The sequence below is a fragment of the Ceratotherium simum genome, chromosome 6 (assembly GCF_057802395.1).
Source record: "Ceratotherium simum simum isolate JZ-2026a chromosome 6, ASM5780239v1, whole genome shotgun sequence".
Taxonomy (NCBI): Eukaryota; Metazoa; Chordata; class Mammalia; order Perissodactyla; family Rhinocerotidae; genus Ceratotherium; species Ceratotherium simum.
The window spans coordinates 60,759,052-60,768,227 of record NC_141905.1 but is presented as its reverse complement, the minus strand read 5'-3'; the positions used below and the strand labels follow the sequence as shown (position 1 = coordinate 60,768,227).

At 41.5% G+C, this 9,176-nt stretch overlaps 1 protein-coding gene across 3 annotated transcripts in view; it reads left to right on the top strand.

The window, feature by feature from the left end:
- The first annotated feature begins 1,929 nt into the window (after window positions 1-1,929).
- Window positions 1,930-9,176, top strand: part of CHUK (component of inhibitor of nuclear factor kappa B kinase complex) — a 34,120-nt gene continuing 26,873 nt past the window's right edge. For 2 of the 3 annotated variants that reach the window (XM_087432437.1, XM_004427946.2), the window contains exons 1-3: window positions 1,930-2,091; window positions 6,235-6,329; window positions 8,066-8,180. In XM_087432437.1, the coding sequence (XP_087288563.1) occupies window positions 1,987-2,091; window positions 6,235-6,329; window positions 8,066-8,180 (315 nt within the window). In that variant the 5' untranslated portion in view covers window positions 1,930-1,986. Of the gene's footprint in view, window positions 2,092-6,234; window positions 6,330-7,039; window positions 7,128-8,065; window positions 8,181-9,176 lie in introns of those variants that run through there. The other variant, XM_087432438.1, reaches the window with a different exon arrangement.

Sequence of the window (9,176 nt, the reverse complement as noted above, 5' to 3'; positions counted from 1 at the left end):
GTACATGAAGAAGGACTGGAGAGAAAGCTCACAGGAGAATGCCGTATCTTAGAAGCCAAAAGAAAGAGATTTGCTGCTATAAAATGGGCACTTATGACACAGACACTTTTTCACTTAATCCTCACAAAACGTTTATGAGGTAGGTATTACCTCCATTTTACACATGAAAAAACCAAGGATGGCAAACTTGAAGATCGTTGAGCCTGAGGTCAACTGGCCCTGGATTTTTAAAAAAACAAGCTACACAGTGACCTTGAGTATGGGGATGTCGAAAGAGTGAACTAGGGGAAACAACCCACTTCCTGCAAGGACAGCTACTTCAGCATCAGCCCAATCATCAGTATCCTCAAGTCCTCAGCATCCTTCCCTAGCTCTTCCAAGTGAGAATTAGGAGATTTCAGCCCCACCTGTGGAGATCAGACATGCTCCATTGCTAGCTATGCTGTACATCTAACAAACAAGAGGGCTTCATACTATTAGGACAATCTGCACCACAATCTGTGCAGTATGCCCAGCTCTGAGGGACATGTTCTTAGACTATTTGCCATCACCTCAAAGTCTGATACTCCAACTCCATGGCTACCAAGCACCTATGTGAAATCAGAATCTCTGATACTGAGCACACATTACTGACAACCTACAACATGACTTGGTTTGTATGATGCAGTGCTCTACATTCTGGTTGAACTGTTCAGGGATTCTGGTGACGGCAGACACATTTGCTTTGCCAAAGGCTGATTCAGTGCTTTCAAAGCAGTTAGCTTTGATGGCGTGCTGTGGTGTACGTGCCATATCCACCTTTAGAGATCTGAGCATGTTACATCTGTCATGGCACAACCATGTGTCACAAAATGTTGGTTGGAATTCTAAGTACTGAGTTAACAGGCCAGGCTGTGCAAATGATAGTCCAAGTGCACATGATCTCAAAGGAGGCTCAAATGACTGCGCTTATGGCAGCTGACACATTTCATCAGAGATTTTGATTCTAGCTGATTGTTAACACCTGGAGCGATTGACGAAATCCCCAAGTTCCATGTAGTGTCTGACACACTCAAAGCGAAAAGCAGAAAAGCGGCAGCTGGTTTCTCTAGGCTAGGGCAATCCGGCACTCAGAAGCACTTCTTGTTGCAGCAACAGTATTTCCCAAGCTTGCCTCTGTAGCCCTGTATCACGCATCAGAAACGATCCCCACAATGAATAACTACCGCACCGGCAAACCCCATAACTGGAGGACTATTTGACCGCAAGCTCCGTGAGGAATTTAGGGAGAAACTGCCGAAGTCAGGAGGAACATTCTTTACTCTGGAACAGCGTCACATCCTTGAGTCATTTGGTTACATACAGGTGAGATCCTGGAACAGGTGTATAGGAAGTCAAGCAAAAGAAGAGCTCAGCCTGAGTCGTCTATGCAAGATGATTAATCATTAAGGGAAAAAAAAGTGAACTATGAAAGCTAATGCATCAGTGGGCCTGTTAGCGCAGGATTCTTTCTAGTTCTTCGCATTCCTCAATATTTAAATCATTGGTGGCCTTTGCCAGTGCCAGCTCAGCGGGTGATGAGGTTGGAGGATAGACGGCAGAAGTCTGAAAGGTGAAGTGTAGGTAGGGGTGGGAACGATGTAAAGTCTAGAAAAGACGAATACTGGAGAGACTGGTTTGGAAAGTGATTTGAAGGGAATGTAGGGTCTGGAGAGATCTTATATTCTTGAAGACCAGAAAAACACATGAGGGAACAGGGCTGGTTCTCTCAGCCAGGAAAATGCACAGGGGACTTAGAGAGCGGGCAGAAAACGCCACTCTCCTCACCCGATTCTCTCACCTGCAGGGCTCCTGCGGCGCCCCTGGAGAACTTGGGGCGGGCTTTTCCTGCAGCAGTTACCGGAAGTGACGCATACATCTCGCGAGAAGACAGACGCGGGAGCTGTGGCGGCCCGGAACCGGCCTGGGAACGGTGGCGAAGCTTGAGGCCGCTTGCCCTCCCGCCCCATGGAGCGGCCCCCGGGGCTGCGGCCGGGCGCGGGCGGGCCCTGGGAGATGCGGGAGCGGCTGGGCACCGGTGGCTTCGGGAACGTCTGCCTATACCAGCATCGGGTGAGGCGGGGCGCGCGAGGGAGCGGCCGTGGGTGTTTGTCAGAGCGTCTGTGGAACACAGTGATTGTCAGTATGTGAGAGATTGTCGGGGAGACCTTGGGCAGTATTGTGGGCCACTGTGTGTGTGTGTGTGTGAGAGAGAGAGAGACAGACAGATGGATTGTGCTTGTGAGCCTGGTGACTGAGTCCGAGGTTGTATCTGAGGTCTGGGTCAGTGTGTTTGAGATAGAGCTGTTAGGGGGTACTCTTGGTATGAGTGTCAAGGTGTGACGAAGTGTTTACTGAGTGTGACATTACGTATGTCACTCTCTGAATATGGAGAGTGTCAGGGAGTGTGAGGCAGATGCACATCAGAGTGTGTATGTGTGAGCACGAATGGTTGAAGAGGGGGGGCTGCCTGTTGCAATGTGTGCGTGTGCTTGGAGGTCGTATTATCAGTAGGGGCTGGGGTAGACAAGGAAGGTTTTACGGTGGGTCCACAGCTAAGCTTTTGGAAGCACTGGGTGGGCTTTGGAGTTGGCGATGCGTTCCAGGTAGGGAACAGCATGAGGATCAGCTGGTGACAATGATAATGATTTCACAAGGGAAGAAGATAGATCGGGGTGAGGTGCTCTAATCAGTGAAGACACCTAACATCAGACTCCGGAATTTTGCTTTGATTTAATTGAGAACGTTTAACCATTGTTAAAGCAGCAGCTAATAATCATGTTTGAGCTCTGTGTCTTTTGATATACCAATAAAAGCTGTGAACCCTTTCCCCATAAAAATGCACAGATGCACATCCTCACAACCTTATGCATTGTCATTTGAGGGGGTTCATGCTCTCTTGAAGGACTTTCACAGACCTTTTAGATGTATAGACCTTGGACTAATAATCCCTGCAGTATAGTCTTTGTTTTGTCATCTGTAAAATGGTTATATTAATGTGATTAATATACATCTTGGGTCTGTTCGGGAATTAAATAACATAATAATGTATGTAAAGCTAAGAACAGTAGCTTGCCCATGGTAAGCCCTCAAATGTTAGCTCCTGCTACTGCTGTATTGTTGCTGTTATCATCTTCTTCATCATTAATTGGGCTTAAAAAAGGAAACAAGATAAAAGTAGTGTTCTAGGAAGATTTTTTGTAAAAGATAAATCCAAATGGAAAAACATATGGGACAAAATGAGCAGTTAAGATATTACTAAAGTGCTTGCAATTGGCCTGTGAATGGAGAAATGAATTCAAGAGGGAAAAACATCATTTGCTGACTTAAGGAATATGGGTGTGGGTAGAGAGACCATAATATAGGGTGGGAGGTAGGGGATATGGCAGTCTACCTGGGAGGAATAGGTATGTTTGGCAGTTACAAAGACGAATATCACTGAAGAAATTTTGTGAAACAGGTTTCTAGATAGAGCATAGGAGGAAATTTTGGAGAGAGGGGGAATGGAAGGTGAAGGACTAAGGCATTAAGTACTTTGACAGGCAGACAAGTAGTAAATTTAATAATTCTCACCATCAGAGAGGATGTAAGGCACTCAAAGAGAAAAGAGAGGGAGCCAAGTAGTTGTAGCGGAATGTTGCCTGTGGTCTTGTTGTCTAAGCCTGCCCATCAGCCTGGTCATAAGAAAAAAAGTACGCATGCTGGCATGCTTTTGTGACTGCTTTTCTTGGCCTCTGGCTGGAGATGGATGAATACATCACGTTTTTGTTAAATGTGGTAAAGTATATATGTCATAAAATTTACCATTTTAACCATTTTTAAGTGTATAGTCTGTGGCATTTAAGTACATTCACATTGTTTTGCAACCATCACCACCATCCATTTCCAGAACTTTTTCATCTTCCCAAACTGACGGTCTGTACCCATTAAACAATAACTTTTCATTTCCTCCTCCCCCAGCCTCTGGCAACCACTGTTCTACTTTCTGTCTCTGTGGAATTCATCATTTTTTAAATGGAAGAGATTTGGGTTCCTCTAGAATCTTAGAAATCTCTCAGGAACTTTCCAGTTGTCGAGTGGCCCTTCCCACAAACTGGGACATTTGACAACTGAGCCTGTAGTGAGAAAAGAAGAAATACTCTGTTATAAGGCTTGGGAACAGCATCATTCCTTTTCCAGGCCTGACTTAGGGTTTGCATTTACAGCTTTCAAGCTCTTTGTGTTTTGATGGAAGCCACGTCCCAGTGTTTCATTTACGCTTCTTAAAGCACAATGAGGAAGAGAAAAGGACGTGAGCTGGTTTATTTAGCTGATTACTGTGCTGGGTGCTGATAGTGCCCAAATCAACAAAAACAGTATTTTCTGGCCTTAAGGCGATTTCAAGTGTAGTGGGTGAGGTAGACACAGAAGCACTTTAAGTACAGTGTGGTAACCTGTATAACGAAGTTATTTGTAAAGTGACATGGAAGAATGGCAAAATAACCAAAGAAGTCTTCCTAGGGAACAGGGTAGCACTTCTCAAAGTGTGTTTGGAAAAACAAATCCCATGAAATGCTTTGATAAAAGGATACTATGGTCAAATACATTGGGTAAATGCTGCATATAATATTTCTTCATTTGGGTAAATGCTGCATATAATATTTCTTCATTTGGAGATTCATAACCCATGTAGCATATTAAAAGCCCTGAGAAGTCCTGTAGTAAAGAAATTAACTTAGTATTTTCCAATTTTTAAAATTGTGGTAAAATACACGTAACTTAACATTTACCGTTTTAACCATTGTTAAGGGTACAGTTCTGTGGTGTTGCGTACATTCACATTGTTGTGCGACCATCACCACTGTCCATCTCCAGAATATTATCATTTTTTTAAACATAGAACTCTTTTTTTTTTTTTTTTTTTTTGGCCAGACATGTATAAACTTTCCATGGAACATTCTTTTTGAAAAGGTAGAGTAAGGAAGGCCTTCACAGAGTAGGTGAAATCTAAACGGAGGAGTTGAAGGATCTGATAGGGTGCGGTCTTTTTGAAATAGATAGCTTCTTGCCTCATTCATATGAGAATTTAGGACTTAATGTTGTTCATGGTTGTACCAGATTGTCTCCATGGTGGTAAAAGCTTACATGGGACCTAGCTACAACCAGGTATCTGCTCAAAAAAAAAGAAAGGGTGAAGGGAGTGAGGACTGTGGTTAGGCTAGATTGTAGTCTGTCCTTTCTTCTCTCCCTGTACTTCCACTATCTTATTTCTAGCTTCTTCTCCCATACCCCCATTTAGACTATCCCATAGAAGTTATGTCTTGCTTCCTGGACTATGTATTTTTTTTTCCTCCTGTTTGGTCCTGACTGCTGTCCTGGGCTGCATTATTACTGTTGCCACAATGTGATGAGGTCTGGCTATTTCCTGTAATGTGCGTCAGGTTGTGTTTGATTTCAGTCAGAATTGGCTAAATTACTAGTCATAGGCAAAAGCTGCTAGGTTCATTTTATAGGTATGGAAACAGAAGTACAATCATTGTTAGGATTTTTTTTATGTCATTTGAAATGCAAAGATTAGGAACTAATTTTGGAGTTTTTTTGTGTTAGATTTGGTCATATTAAAACTATTTCTTGCTGTTGAGGCCAGGGAGCCCTGAGTTATCCTCTTCATTCTGGTTATGCTGGAAGATGGGGCCCTTGTTAGCTTCTTGACTAAACTCAGAAAAGGGTTTGTTGGGGAGATGTTTTTCTAGCAATATATATATGAGACAGTGTTCTAAAGAGACCTGTTATGGGATCAGCCTCAGTCACTTTTTGCTTGTGTGCTTTGGTGTATTTGAAGGTTAGTTTTAAAGCATTGGTTTAGTAGTCTCATGGTTTATCTAGCAAAAGCTTTGGCTCAAGAGAGCTGTAGATAAATACAGTCATGCACCACATAATATTTTGATCAACAACAGACCGCATATACGATAGTGGTCCCATATGATTAGCACTATATAGCCCAGATGTGGAGTAGGCTACACCATCTAGGTTTGTGTAACTACACTCTATGATGTTCGCACGATGACGAAATCGCCTAACGACACGTTTCTCAGAATGTGTCTCCTGTTGTTAAGTGACAACATGACTGTTTAATTAATAAAGCTAAGGAGTTTTGTTTCCCCGTTCTTTGATAGCAAGTAAATATGCACAAGAACCTAATTTATATTTTTTTCTGTTGATTTTCTATTTTGCCAGGAACTTGATCTCAAAATAGCAATTAAGTCTTGTCGCCTAGAGCTAAGTACCAAAAACAGAGAACGGTGGTGCCATGAAATCCAGATCATGAAGAAGTAAGTGTGCTTGATGACTTATATTTCCCCAGTTCTGCAGCCCAGCCAGATGTCAGTATAGGGAAGGAGGCCAGCAATCCACTCTTCTGAGGATCTTTTTGGGAACATATTTTTCTCTTTCTCATTAAATATATGTTCTATTTCAAATAACATCATATTACTAAGTAAGTTTAGTTTAAAGAGTCAGCTAGGTATTATCAGACTCTTCTTCTGGATCTTGGGCAATGCTCATCTGTTACACTTTCTAGTTAACAATCACTACTCATTTCTTTACTCTCAGCTATTGTTTAATGGTATATCTATTGCTATGTAAAAAATTACCCCAAAACTTAGTGGCTTAAACCAACAAACATTTAGTATCTCACAGTTTCTGTGGTTTAGGAATTTGGGAGTGACTTAGCTGGGTGGTTCTGACTTGGGAGATCCCTCCTGAAACATCCCAAAATGTTAACTGGAGCTTCAGTCATCCACAGGTTTGAGTGGGGCTGGGGTATGCACTTCCAAGTTCATAAATATGACTGTTGGTTTGAGGCACCCGTTCCTCACCCCGTGGGCCTCTCCACAGGGAAGCTTGAAAGTCTTCATGACATGGCAGCTATCTTTCCCCAAAGTGGGTGATCTGAGAGAGAGCAAGATGAAAGCTGACATATCTTTTATGATCTTTCCTCGGAAGTCACACTCCATCCTTTCTATCACATTCTGTTTGTTAGAAATGAGTCACTAAGTACGGCCTACACTCAAGGGGAGGAGAATTAAGCTCTTGAAGGGAGAAGTGGACATGTTTAAAAATCTCCACAGGTAGTGTGCTAAGTGCTTTGCAAATAATTCTTCTAGTTGTCACAGCAACCCTGTATTTAGGTATTATCCCTATTTTATAAATGAGGAAGTTGAGGCTCATACAGTCATACATCTGGTAGGTAATAGAGTCTGGATTTGAAATAAGCACTTTCTGACTTCAGTGTCTGTTTCAGTTCACTTTAGTGGTTCTCAAACTTGGCTGTGTGGCAGAATCACCAGGAAAGCTTGTTAGCAGTATAAATTCTCAGGCCCTACTAATGGAGATTCTGTTTCTTTAGGTGCCTAATACCTGGGAATCTGTTCCAGTTTTAAGAACCACTGAGCATAATGATGATGATGATTATGATGGCTAGGATGATATATTGTTAAGATAAAAAAAAGATGTTAGAAAACAATGTATAGTGTGATTCAGTATTTATTGAAAAAAATGTATTTGTGCACAGATTAAAAACTGGAAGGAATTATGCTAAAATTTTAATAGTGTTCACCTCTGGGTGATGTTGTAAGTGATTATGGGAGAGGCAGTATGATATAGGCTTTGGAGCCAGACTGCCAGATTTGAATCCTTACTTGACCACCTACTTGCTGTGTGATCTTATGTTACTTAACCAATTCGTGCTTCAGTTATCTCCTGTGTGATGAGACTATTAATAAATCTACCTATAGTAGGATTATTGTGACAAGTAAATGAGTTAGTGTATGTAAATTGCTTACTACTTGGCACATAGAAATGTAATAGTAGTAATAGTCATAGTATTTTTATCTATATTTTCTTTTTAAAAATTATTAATTTTTAATTATACATATGAGAAATTAGAATATTATAAATAATGCCAGCTTTTCTTCCCCACACTGCCCCCTAATTAACTACCATTTCAAACCCAGTTTCTTTTCATTGGAAAAAATTTTTGATTATAAATTTTTCCCCTTCTTGTTAGGTTGAACCACGCCAATGTTGTAAAGGCCTGTGATGTTCCTGAGGAATTGAATTTTTTGATTAATGATGTGCCTCTTCTGGCAATGGAATACTGTTCGGGAGGAGACCTTCGGAAGGTAGTGTGGTTGTCTTGAAATGACGACATAGTGAATCATGAACTTTAGCAGTGTTTGAATGACATTCAAGGTGATAATCTTGAATAAGGGTCAATAAACTATGGCCTGTTACCTATTTTTATGGATGTTTTCTTACTACAGCGGTAGAGCTGAATAGTTGTGACAGAGACTGTATGGCCTGCAAAGCCTGATGTATTTACTGCCTGGTCCTTTACAGGGAATGTTTGCTGACCCCTGATTTATTTATTTATTTGTTTATTTATTTTTTGTGAGGAAGATCAGCCCTGAGCTAACATCCATGCTAATCCTCCTCTTTTTGCTGAGGAAGACCAGCTCTGAGCTAACATCTATTGCCAATCCTCCTCCTTTTTTTTTTTCCCCAAAGCCCCAGTAGATAGTTGTATGTCATAGTTGCACATCCTTCTAGTTGCTGTATGTGGGACGCAGCCTCTGCACGGCTGGAGAATCGGTGCGTCGGTGTGCGCCCGGGATCCGAACCCGGGCCGCCAGTAGCGGAGTGTGCACACTTAACCGCTAAGCCACCGGGCTGGCCCATGACCCCTGATTTAGAGCGTGCGTTTTTTTTTTTGTTAGTGGTAGTGGTTGTAGGGACTATATCGATGGTGTTAGATCAAAATATCAATGTTTAAGGTGTTTATAAAAAAGTTGTTTTCTCTATTTCAAATCTTTCTTTCCTATCTCATTTTAAATCTGCTGTAGGCTATTTTTATATATATCTGTGAGATTTTTCAACATTTTTCAATTTCAAACACTTTCCCCCTTTATCTTTACTTGAATAAGCCTTGTCATGAAATTTACACGTCCTCAGTATGGATTTGGTAATTTCCTCTTATATTTTCTTAGTTTTATTTTATTGTTATTTTTTTCTGGTGAGGAAGATTGGCTCTCAGCTAACATCTCTTGCCCATCTTCCTCTTTTTGCTTGAGGAAGATTGTTCCTGAACTAATATCCGTGCCAATCTTCCTCTGTTTTGT